At 42.3% G+C, this 12554-nt stretch overlaps 1 protein-coding gene across 4 annotated transcripts in view; it reads left to right on the top strand.

Moving 5' to 3' along the window:
* The window catches only part of CTNNAL1 (catenin alpha like 1), a 57642-nt gene that overhangs the window by 26871 nt on the left and 18217 nt on the right, over positions 1-12554 (top strand). For all 4 annotated transcript variants that reach the window (XM_059657591.1, XM_059657590.1, XM_059657588.1 and 1 more), the window contains 4 exons: positions 1823-1909; positions 4475-4633; positions 6881-6973; positions 9848-9998. In XM_059657591.1, coding sequence (XP_059513574.1) covers positions 1823-1909; positions 4475-4633; positions 6881-6973; positions 9848-9998 — 490 coding nt within the window. The remainder of the gene's footprint in view (positions 1-1822; positions 1910-4474; positions 4634-6880; positions 6974-9847; positions 9999-12554) is intronic.

The following is a 12554-nucleotide window of genomic DNA, read 5'->3' as shown; positions in this document are numbered from 1 at the left end:
TCACCCTGTTGTCTCTGCTCTTCCCCCAAACTCACCTCTGGAACATTCCTCCCCAAAATGCTTCTTCAGAGTGCGGAGCAGAGGAGACCCCACCTAGAAGGTCTCGGGACCTGAGTCTTACCAGAGGCACTCAGATGTGCACAGCTCCTCACTCTGAGGACAGGTGGTCTGCAGACAGCGATTTAGGAAGCTTATGGAGGTCTAGATGCAGTGAAGACAGGGTAGATCCACCTGCTGGTGGAAGATTTCTCACCCTCGCACAGATTCCTGGTCTGTGGGCAGACTCTTAAAGAGCCTTCATAGGCTAGTGGTCTACATAAAACATGGCAGCTCTCTGGGCAGGAGAGGTAAAGGCTGGCAGAGGCGGGACAGCACAGGAAGCAGGTGCCAAGTTTCTTATAGAGGGTGGCTTACAACATTGAGAGACAGAAGCCTGAGGTGACACTGGCACCTTTATTTACTTCTTAGACTTCAGCTGTGTCAAACGGTATTTAACGTGGATTTCAACATATAGCATGGAGTGAACAAATCTGGACATCTTAAAGGGAACGCTTTGGTAGTAAAGATGAAGAGGAAGGGTGAATGTGGCTGGGAATGGACTGACCAGAGCAGAGCTTACTTCCTTTAAGACATTGATTTATGAATGAAGAGTAGATACGAATCACAGATTTCGCTCTATTTTCTTGGCATCACAGCATGGCAAATGCTCACATTAGCAGGAAAACGTAACCTAGGGTAGAGTAGTGTCAGGGATGGAAGCAATGTTTTCTGTCTAGTTTGAATGATCTGTGTGATATCTAATCTGAAGTATAGATTGCTTTGTGTTAAATATGTAAGCCCACCATTCAGGGAAGAGCGTTTCTGTGAGGAAATGCTGTCTGTGTTGGGAATCTGATTCTATCAGTACTTAGGTTTGCAAGTAGCACCTTTCACATATTTCACAAGCACTGGCATCTCCGATTCTGCATTCCAGGTGTATTGTTCATACATTCATTTATTTCCGTTGTTACCATGGGCTTTTTATATGCCAGGCACTTGAAATCTAAAGATGAAGAAGATAAAATCTTTGCCTGCAAGAATTTGCAATGTAAAAGAATGGGGAGGGGTGAGGCAGTACAGAAGGCTATGTAAGTGTCCAAAGAGAAGGGACAGACCATGTGTTGAGAGGATTGATTTTTATTCAGGGAGGAAAATGAAGATGGCTTCTTGAGGATATTGACATTTAACTTTGATTTATTCGTTCAAAGAACTGAACACTTCCTTCCTTCCATTTGCTGTGCCAGGGATTATGGATTCAGTGGTGAGCAAACTAAATATGATCGCAGCCTTCAGGGGGCTTACCAACACCTAGTGGGGAAGACAGACATTAAACAAATAAAGTAAACATGTAATGGCATACTGGGATGACGACTTAGACTGAGGGTTAACGTGGGTAAGAAGAGGGTCTCCTTTAGGTTGTGTGATCTGAGAAGGTGTAAGGACTTGAAAAGGATTCGTGTCTTAATTTTTAACTAGGTCAAGAATGATGATGAGCGTCCTAGGCACAAGATAAAATAGTTTAGTCTTAGATATGATAAATTTAGGTAAGAAAGTTAGATTTTAGAAATTAACCCATTTATAGTTAGAGTGGGAAAATATAACTAAATACTTAAAATTCTACTTTCAGTTCTAACCATAAACAGATAAATTTTAAAAATCTACTTTTCTTATAGTGCACAGAATGATATTAAAATTTATTATAATTTATAGTTCAAGTAAAATTGGAGTCATCAGATGAAAAAGATGAGGTAACCCTATGTATATACTTTTTTAAATTTGTTAGCAAAGCAAGAGAACAAAAAGCATCGCCGAAGAGCTGGAACTCAGTATACTGAAAATCAGTCATGGCCTCAATGAACTTAAGAAAGAAGTAAGTATAGTTTGAAATCAATCCTCTTTCAACTCTTTGCAAGTTTTCATGTTGTGTATGGTACGTAGGAAATGCATTAGTATGTCGCTGTGCACAGAAAGTAAGTTTTTAGAGTTTTCCTTGGACCTACTAATTTTGAAGCCACCAATTCATTGGCGCCATCAGTCTTAAAGCTTGTACATGAATGTCCACAGCAGCGCTACTTATAATGGCCCCAGACTGGAAAAAACCTAAAATCTCATCAATGGGAATTGATAAACGAATTTTGATATGACTAAACGAAATATTGTTCAGCAATAAAAATTATATACATGGTGATCTGTTTCACATCTTACTTGGTTCCTACCTCTATTGAAACCTTCATTTTCACATCCTATTAAATATAGAAGGATACCATTTTCTATGGTTTAAACAAACCCTACCCATTCCCCCCACCCCCCCATCCTATTCAATTTCAACTGAACTGTTGTTAGAAATGTGACTCTCAGAAGAGCACAAAATCCCTGAGGCGGCGTGGCTTTCCACAGCTTCATTTTTCTTACCTCTGAAATGGGTGTAACAGCAACCACCTAGGGTTTTGTAAGAATTAAGGGCGATGACGTCTATAAAGCCGTTGTCAGTACATTGCACGGAGCAGGAATTGGTGTTATTCTCCCTTCCTCCCTTAGGGTTGGTCATAAGTTGTCTCTAGAACCATTTGTAAAATTTATGTGGCCTTGGACAAGTGACTCCACCTTTTCATAGTCTGTAAAATAAAGGGCTGGCATTAACTATTCTCTAAGGCCCTGGTGGCTAAACAAAGTCTTTTAAAATTCTCATGTGATATTTTGTTTCCAAAAAAAGGGCATTTTAATGTCTTTGTTTCTGACTAATTATTCTCACTTGATTGTGTGAATGTGGACTGCCTATTGTTAATTTCGTAGCCAGCCCTGTAATTTGAGTTGACATTGGATTACTTCCAAGGGGAAAAAAATCACTTCGTTCAAATAGGCTCCACTCAAGATCAGATTTTTTTCTGGGGACAGTGTTATTGAAAGTAATCTCTTTCTGGATAACCCCAAAAGAACCTTTCTTTTAAATTTATAATTTTATTGATTTCGGAGAGGAAGAGAGAGGGAGAGAGAGATGGAAACATCAATGATGAGAGAGAATCATTGATTGGCTGCCTCCTGCACGCCCCCTACTGGGGATCGAGCCTGCAACCTGGGCATGTGCCCTTGACCAGAACTGAACCTGGGACCCTTTAGTCCACAGGCCGATGCTCTATCCACTGAGTCAAACTGGCTAGGGCCTATCACATTTCTTATTTTAAGGTCAGGATAAGAAGACTTTGGAGTTAATAGTACCCAAAGATATCCAGTGTGAGTGGGCCATGCTTAAAATGCACTCCAAAGTCAAATATAACCTTGGAGGTTTTGTTACTCTTTTATGTATCATTTCTCCTGCGACCCAGGTGTTAAGAATAAAGTTCTGGGTAACAACTATAGATGGACTGCAACCCTGCTGAGGGGAGGGTTTTGTCCTATTTGTCACGTGGGCCCAGGCTCTAACCCAGTGCCTGCCATGATGTAGGTGTTCAATCAAATTGTGGCGACTACCTTATTGGCTAAATCCCACATTGATCCTTTTTCAAAAGTCTGATAAAAAGCTGGCTCAATGGATGAACACGACCTATGAACCAGGAGGTCATAGTTCGATTCCTGTCAGGGCACATGCCTGGGGGCATGCAGGAGGCAGCCAATAAATGATCCTCTCATCATTGATGTTTCTCTCTCTCTCTCTCTCTCTCTCTCTCTCTCTCTCTCTCTCCCTCTCCCTCCCTCCCCCCCTTCGTCCCTCTCTTCCTCTCTCTCTCCCCCTTCCTCCCTCTCTTTCTCTCTCTCTCTCCTCCTTCCTCCCTAAAATTAGTAAAAATATATTTTTTAAAAATGCTCACTTGTGCCCTAACTGGTTTGGCTCAGTGGATAGAGCGTTGGCCTGGGGACTGAAGGGTCCCAAGTTTGATTCCAGTCAAGGGCATGTACCTTGGTTGCAGGCACATCCCCAGTGGGGAGTGTGCAGGAGGCAGCTGATCGATGTTTCTCTCTCATCGATGTTTCTAACTCTCTATCCCCCTCTCCCTTCCTCTCTGTAAAAAATCAATAAAATATTTTTTTTTAAAAAAAAAACACTCACTCGTGATGACAAACTACCAATTGATTTTTTTCTTAATACTTTGGATACCATACTGTAATACTGTTCTATTCCTTGAAGAGTAGCAGAAGCATTTTTTAGGTAAGAGAGGAGCTGTGTGGGAAAGAGCTGATTGATAATAGAAGGGATCGAGTTCATTTTCTACCAACGGCATTACTGCCCACACAGGGGCCTCGAAGATGTTCCCATCACGCCCAGGTCTGCACAACTGCTACCGTTACCAAGGGGGACTGTGTGCTTCCCCCGAAAGGTTCCCCTGGGACTGTGTTGAGGTCGCTGCTCTTTGGTTTTTAAAGTGATTCTGGGGTGCTTGGCCACAACATCTTATGGTTTGTTGTTTGTTTCATCACCCTTCACCCCCCACATCTGCAGCTTCACAGCACAGCAGCTCAGCTGGCAGCAGACCTGTTAAAATACCATGCCGACCACGTGGTTCTAAAAGCGTTAAAACTTACGGGAGTAGAAGGAAATTTAGAAGGTTTGGCTGAATGTGCCTGTAAATTCTCAGAACAGAAAGAGCAGCTTGTCGAGGTGAGTGATCGGTTTACTTGCTCAAGAAATGGTGGTTTAATGGTAGCTGTATATCAGCAGGGAATGTTAACGCAAACGCAGTTTCCGGGCACCTTACGTGAGCATTTTCTCTCTCGTTTGGAATTCTAAAGGTATTATGTTTATCTGTTCTGACCTTACAGCAGTCTGGCTTCTAAAACAAAACAACCCAGACTGCTGGAACCCACAAATGCACTTCTTGTTAATCTTTTCCTTATTCTCCTTGAGAGCTCAGCCTCTGAGTAGCGCTGTGGGTCTCAGCAGGAAAGAATGGCACACTCAAATTTGGATCATCTAAAGATGGTTTAATAAAGGAGCTGTTTACAGTGACATACATGGGGGGAGGGCGGGGGAGGAAACCATGGAACTGCAGTAACGGGTGAGAGCAGAGCTGGTACCACCCCCACGCCCACACTGATGGGGGGGGAGGGGGCGGGGGGGGAGTGGTTACTGGAGACTGGAAGGGCATAGAGAGGTGGTTTTAGGACTAGACATAGAGACAGTCCAAGGTGACCCTGCAGGGAAAGAACATGGGAATAAAGGCCCTTACTCTCCTCATCCCTGCTGGTCTATTGCTGGGGATCCCCATTGGCCAAACATAGCTGCAGACCATGTAGGTCAGTGTCCCGGGACAAAAGCAGATTTGAGAGAGAAGGAGGGTAAATATGGAGGGACAGGGAGAAGCCATCCAGTACGAAATGCCTTCTCTGAACCTCTCCTATTCTTCCCAAATCTCTGGGGTGCTTGGCCACAACATCTTATGGTGTGTTGTTTGTTTCATCACCCTTCACCCCCCACATCTTACCTGCCACTTTTGCTATAATTCCAATTATTAATTGACTAGAGGCCCAGTGCATGAAATTCGTACACTGGTAGGGTCCCTAGCAGCTGCCAGCTGCCAGCCGGGATCTCCCCCCCTTCCCCCAGCCGGCCCCGCCCCCTGGTCAAACTCCCAGACAACTCATGGTCGAGGGGACAATTTGCATACTATGCTTTTATTATATAGGATATTCTAAGTCTTCCACCTATTAAGAATGTCTGACATCTGATCTGCTAGTAAAAAATACATACTTAAACCATGTATACCTTCTATATAAAAGGTATGACTTAGACCACATGCATATAAATGCATAAATATGAACCATCTAGCTGTCTTTAAATTATCTAATATACCCTGCTCATCACATCTAAAAGACTAAGGGCTGAAGAAACCTTTAGGTCAACTGGACTAGCTTCCTCTCCTTCATTTGATTATATCTTAAAACTGCTAAGGAGCTTTTTTTTTTTTTTTTTGTCAATCCTTACCTGAAGATATTTTTCCCATTGATTTTTTAGAGAGAGAGGAAGGGAGGGAGGGAGGGAGGGAGAGAGACATCAATGAGAGAGAGACATCAATGAGAGAGAGACACTGATTGGTTGCCTCCTACATGCACCCTGACTGGAGTCAGGGATCAAACCTGCAACCCAGGTACATGTCCTTGACTGGGAATAGGGTCTGAGACCTTTTGGTCCAAGAGCTGGTGCTCTAACCACTGAGCAACCAGCCAGGGCAGGAGTGTAGATTCTTAAAATGAGTGTAGCTTCATCTCCTTTTAAAACAGTTTTGATGCTGTTTTGTTTGTAAGCCAAATATTAGGACTGTAAGCAAACTTGGTAATTATAAGATTCCTGCAGCAAATCTTTTTAAAAGATGAAAAAATATTTTTTCTAATTTTTTGTTTCAAGCCTCAAGGTTTTCAGTAATTTTTGCTGATATAGGTAGGCTCTCCACTCATTACATCGGTCTTGCCTAATCCAGTGTTATCTCCAATGAAAGGTGTGTTAATTAATTGCCCATGAAGGAAAGTGGTTTTTGTTGACAGGAAGAATGCTTAGCGTTGAGTAATTGACCTAGTTTAGCCTAGAGACCTTGGGCAAGTCACTTCTCTGAGCCAGTGTCTTCATATATAAAATGTGTGGGCACTGGGAGATCCTTTGGAAGGCTCCTCCTGGCCCGAGAAGTCTGTGAGCACCTTGCCATGATCAGATAGGACACAAAAACGATGCTCTGTACCCTTATTTGTTCCTCGAGACTCTGTTAGTAACCAATATACTATTATAGTTTCTCCTTGATGTAAAGACTTGTTTTTATGGGTTTTCATGTTTTGTTGTTGCTATAAATTATAAAATGAGTCTGTCTTGTGAAGAACAGGAACGTGGAAGTTGAACTGTGGGAATGCTCTCTTGCAGACCTGTCGCTTGTTGCGACATGTATCTGGGACAGAACCTCTTGAAATAACCTGCATCCACGCAGAGGAGACATTTCAGGTGACCGGCCAACAGGTACGACCAACAGCAGGTTGTCCCTTCTATAGTAAGGCTTGTCTGAGTGTCATAACAGATCGTGTGCAAGCGAGAGAAAGTGGTTCTGCATAACTACAGGCCAAATCTCCCGAGAGAAACGCACACTCCGGAATTTTCCGGTACAGTGCCGGAACATAGCTGACATTCCACTGGGTTATCTGGTCATCTGCCAACCTGGAGATTGGCCCATTCAAGGGAAGCCTAGTTTATATCTACTTTAATGAAGCTGTTGACAATGTGGGTTGTTGTAACACGTTTGAAAAGTAAGCTATCTCTATGTAACAAGCCATAAACATATTCACATTTTGATCCCGTAATTTTTAAGGACATAGGAGATAAACAACAACAACAAAAAACAAACAAACTGAAAATGATGTTTGTTACATTACTTATAATAAGATCCCATTGGAAACAAAATAGCTATCTTAAGTTAGGTAAATAATATAACTTAAAATAGTAACTAGAATTAGCAACACTGAAAAGTGTTTTGTTAAAATGTTGGGGCATAAAAGCATTATTCAGATTTGTATATGTACTATAATTGCTGTTATATAAAATGTATATCTATGGGAATATGCAGAAATGAAAGGTCTTGTGTTTGTTTGAGAAAATTGTGTTATTTTTTCTTGAATTTTCTGTACTAATTTTCAAAGCCTTTTAAACATTGACAGCTCAATTAATACTGTCCCTGTCAAATCAATCTAAGGGGAAAAGTGAGGGACAGAACTTCCTTTCTAACCCAAATTACAAATACCAGGTGTGCTTGTTTCCTTTACCACGGTCAGCCGAAAGGGCTTACCTCTTACTTGCAGCATTGAAGATTGATGCCAAGCCCCTGGATTTATGGTTGACAACAGTGAACGAGACTTGGTGGTACACGCCCTCCAGCAGAACCACGTTGGCTGTTGGAGGGATGAGTATATGCCCTCCTGTAGGGAACAGCGGCAGAGGCTTATCATAGAAGCAGTAACTACATCATTATACGTGGATTTTTGAGTGTGCGGAGGTCAGCGCTCCTAACTTCTGCATGGTTCAAGGGACAGCTGTATATGAGTGACTCTCACCAGTGGTCATCTGCTGACATTTTATTATAAGCAGAGGGCCTCTGTTTATTGGGAGACACCAAGGTTTCATTATTTGCTGGTGCAGCTGGGAGTAATCCACCTAGCCCTGGCTGCAGTGTATTTCAGTAGAACTAAAGCATGTGGCCCTCCTGTGCAATCAGCTGGTCGCAGTCCTCTGTTACTGTTTCTACTGCAGCAATGATTAGGAAAAGCCAGATTTTCTTCCCCAGGATGATGACAGAGCCTCTTGTCAACTTCCAAACTTGAGAAGCTTTTTCTGTCCCCGTCACCTTGGCCTTTATAGTCTTTGCCATCTGTCAAAGGGATCACTTTAGGAAATAGAGCATGCCTCTTGGATACTTGATGTTTATTTCTGGAGCTCTCTGCTTTAGCAATGCCATTTTTATATTTCCTTTAAAGTGTTAGGTCACATCCTAGGCACAGTGAGCAGGGTGCATGCTGTTCAGTGGCTCCAGGGAGGAGAGCAGCAGTGCTGAAACCTGGCTGGCCAGCCAGGGGTCCACCTTCCCTGCAGATGGGAACTGTGTTCTGCTCATAAGGCTGCCACCGGCTTGTCAGTCCTGTGCCCGTGGGACTGTGCCCTCACAGAGAAGCATCTAGTTCTCGTTTCCTGGAACGTAGCATAACTCCGACATGCCAGTGACTCCAGTGACTTTCTTCCTTGCTCAGAAAGTCCAGTCCTAGCTGTGTAGGTTTCGCCATCGCATGGCCACTGGTAACCTTCCTTTTTCTTAAATTTGATTTTTAAAATTTTTTATTGATTTCAGAGAGGAAGGAAGAGGGAGAGAGAGATAGAACATCAATGATGAGAGAGAATCATCATTTGGCTGCCTCCTGCACGCCCCCTACTGGGGATTGATCCTGCAACCCAGGCATGTACCCTTGACCGGAATTGAACCTGTGACTTCTCAGTGTGTGGGAGGACGCTCAACCAACAGAGCCACACCAGCAAGGGCTGTTTGTGTGTTTTTGAGGATTAATATTAATGTATGTCAAACACCTAACACGGTATCTCAAGAACATATCTATAATGTACTCATAGGTGTGTGCATATGTTACTACCTCTACCACTAATAATATCAATACCGCTACTACCACCACCACCACTGCTATCTAGCTACAACTACTACTCGACTACTATTGATACCGACCCTACTGTACCACCACTGTTATTGCCAGCACCACCAATGCTACTGCTACTGCTACTACTACTCTTAAGGTCCCCACCAGACTGGCAACCAGGGGAGCAATGGGCAGTGGCAGCTCGCCCCAGGCTAACCCCCTAAATCTGCCCCCAAGTTCTCCTTTTCTCTGACTCTACAGTGAGCTGACAGCAGCCCCGCCTTGGCTCTTGGCTCACTTCTTTCCCACAACCTGTCTAGAGAGCCACAGCAGCTCCATCCATTCTCTCTCCTGTGGCTTCTTCCATCTAGGCCCTTCCTGGTTTCACTGTCCCCCACTTTTAATAAACGTACTCGCAAAATAAAAAAACAAAACAACCCCCCACTCCCCCAAAGATAATTGCTCCCGGAATCAAGGTTTGTATAGAATAACACGTACTGTTTGTCTGTAGACAGGGTTATAAGAAACAGTAGGCTTTGTTCCACCATGTATCTCCACATTGGCCAACATGAGGCTTATCTGTAGAAATTACTCCATAGTTGTTTATTGAGTTGGTTTGGACAGTACAGACTTAAGTTTGTTCTTTCATGTGATTCTAAGAGCTAAGATTGTAAAAACCACACTTGTTTATATTGTATTTCTTCAGATAATTTCTGCTGCTGAAACATTGACATTGCATCCATCTAGTAAAATCGCTAAAGAAAACCTAGATGTATTTTGTGAAGCATGGGAATCCCAAATTAGTGACATGTCAACATTGCTAAGAGAAATCAATGATGTGTTTGAAGGAAGACGAGGTGAGAGACTGTCCACATATTGAAATATATTATTATCTTATTGTAACGCTATTAGCTTTTCAATTTCACACTTCAGATGCACAATGAATTATCTTGTCATATCCTGAGTTATTTTTATAGTAAGATATCTTCCACAAAAAATTATGAAAATAATATTCGTCCTTTATTTAGTATCGAAGGAATAAAGTTTGTTGTACAATAGCATAGTAGATTTCTTTGAATTAATATTAGCATTCTAGTTTTCCTATTGACATTAAGCCATTTTATGTTTCTTCTAAATTGCTTTTTAGTTTTAGTACAAATTTCTTCTGCAACACAGTGATTATCTGATTTATTTCTACTAATTTCATAATGAAATGAATGTAGTTGTTTGATTTTTGAATTGCTTTCCTTCCATTTGGATGGAATCGTTTTCCTTGATGACTCCTGACCTGGGAATATTTCCTATGGTGGGTAAGTTCATTATTTCTACAACATGTAGAATAACACCGTACGATGTGCAGGAGGGCATCATTTTTACTTTTTATTTTAACATCAACTGGGATTTTTATTTATTTCCCATTGTACTGTGTGTCCTGTTATTTGTATTTTTATATATTTTCCCCTTCAAATGGCCTCTGTTAGTGTCAAGCATGCTTAGCTTTTAAAATAAAATGCATTTAAAGTCATAATAACATCAAATTAGATATTTTTCACTGACTAAGGACTTTTAAACATTTCATATTTTTGAAAATATTTATTTAGAATAATTGCTGATATGCTTAAAAATCAGGGAATGGTATAGACTTCATAGATATATCATAATTTGCAAAGTATAATAAAAGTTTACCATGCTTCTACATTTAAAGATTTCTGTGATAGCTAGTCTGAATGGCATATCATTTCGATGCTTTGATACAGTATTTATGGCTCCATGGGTTTTTATGTGAGGCAAGTTTCATACATTAAAAGGTAAAGTGATGTAACTGATCCGCCTTTACAGGAGAATGACCACTTAGCCCTAGGACTTGGTTAGGAAAGGAAGAGAAGTGGCCTCCCAGCCTTTCTTAGCACTTGCACCCTCAGCGGATAGACCAGACTTGAAACAGGAAAAGGCGTAGACCTGTTTTAGACGACATGGTCACTGTAGTTTCTTTGACTTTCAAGCTGGATATTATGTAAATGACCTCTTCTTTAGGTCTTCTTTAAGTTTGGGTATCCTATCCTAAAAAATTCAGGCTTGCCCTGGCCGGCGTGGCTCAGTTGGTTGAGCGTCGTCCCATGCCCTGAGAAGTGGCTGCTTCAGCTCTGGGTTCGGGCACATGTCCGGGTCGCAGGCTCGATCCCCAGGCAGGAGGCAGTGATTGATGTTTCTCTCTCTCTCTCCCTTTCCCTTCCTCTCTGTCTAATATCAATAAAAACATATTTTTGGAAAAAATCAGGATTACTTTCACCTCCTTAGGGCGGAACAGAAATTCCTTTTTAGGAGGAAAAACTCTGCTGCATTCTGTCAATGGGACACCCACCGTTTAACTGGTAAAGACATGAGACAACATCTTTATTTTTTAATATATATTTTATTGATTTCTTACAGAGAGGAAGGGGGAGAGATAGAGAGTCAGAAACATCGATGGGAGAGAAACATCAATCAGCTGCCTTCTGCACACCCCCTACTGGGGATGTGCCCGCAACCAAGGTACATGCCCTTGGCCGGAATCGAACCTGGGACCTTTCAGTCCACAGGCCAACGCTCTATCCACTGAGCCAAACCGGTTAGGGCGAGACGCCATCTTTATGTGGGGTTAACTGAGACAGAGCTGGTTGCTTTCTTACAGTGCCTTTCTTTATCCTTGCTTTTTATCATGAAGCTCATAAGAAGAGCTTTTTCCCCGAAGCCCAGCTCTGAGTTCGCCGTTGTCGATTGGGCTGAGTCCATGTCACGGTGCTGCTCTCCCTGCTCTGTGTGGTTATGACAGCCCTGCCTGTCAACCTTGCACCTGCACTGCTTGCCACCCAGAGCACCGAGGGCATTCTTCCGGTCCCGCTTCTCTCTGCCACTGTCATAACTCATGTTATAACTGTCACTGGAAAGCCTTTGCTGTATTCTAGCCACCTTAGATCTGCTCTGCATATGTTGACTCTCACAACTGAGAAAATTATCAGATATATTTGCCGCTATCTTGGAACCAGCCAATTAAGTGACAAACAACATGCTAAGCAATGAGAAAGTGTTCTCATATTTGAAGTCATTCTGGGAGTTTGGTCATTGTTCTGTTTACTCAAGACACTCACATTTTACAGTCGGGCCTCATGGGATTGTTTTAAGAACTCGAAAATCAGTCCGACCAGTGTGGCTCAGTGGTTGAGTGTTGACCTATGAACCAGGAGGTCATGGTTCGATTCCCGGTCAGGACACATGCCTGGGTTGTGGGCTCGATATCTAGTGTGGGGCATGCCGGAGGCAGCCAATCAATGATTCTCTCTCATCATTGTTTCTGTTTTCCTCTCTGAAATCAATAAAAAGATACTTTTAAAAAAAGAACTAAAAAATCAATATTTGTCTTCTGGCCTTTTTGT

This window comes from Myotis daubentonii, chromosome 11, assembly GCF_963259705.1.
Source record: "Myotis daubentonii chromosome 11, mMyoDau2.1, whole genome shotgun sequence".
Lineage (NCBI taxonomy): Eukaryota > Metazoa > Chordata > Mammalia > Chiroptera > Vespertilionidae > Myotis > Myotis daubentonii.
This window is presented reverse-complemented; position numbering and strand designations above follow the sequence as displayed.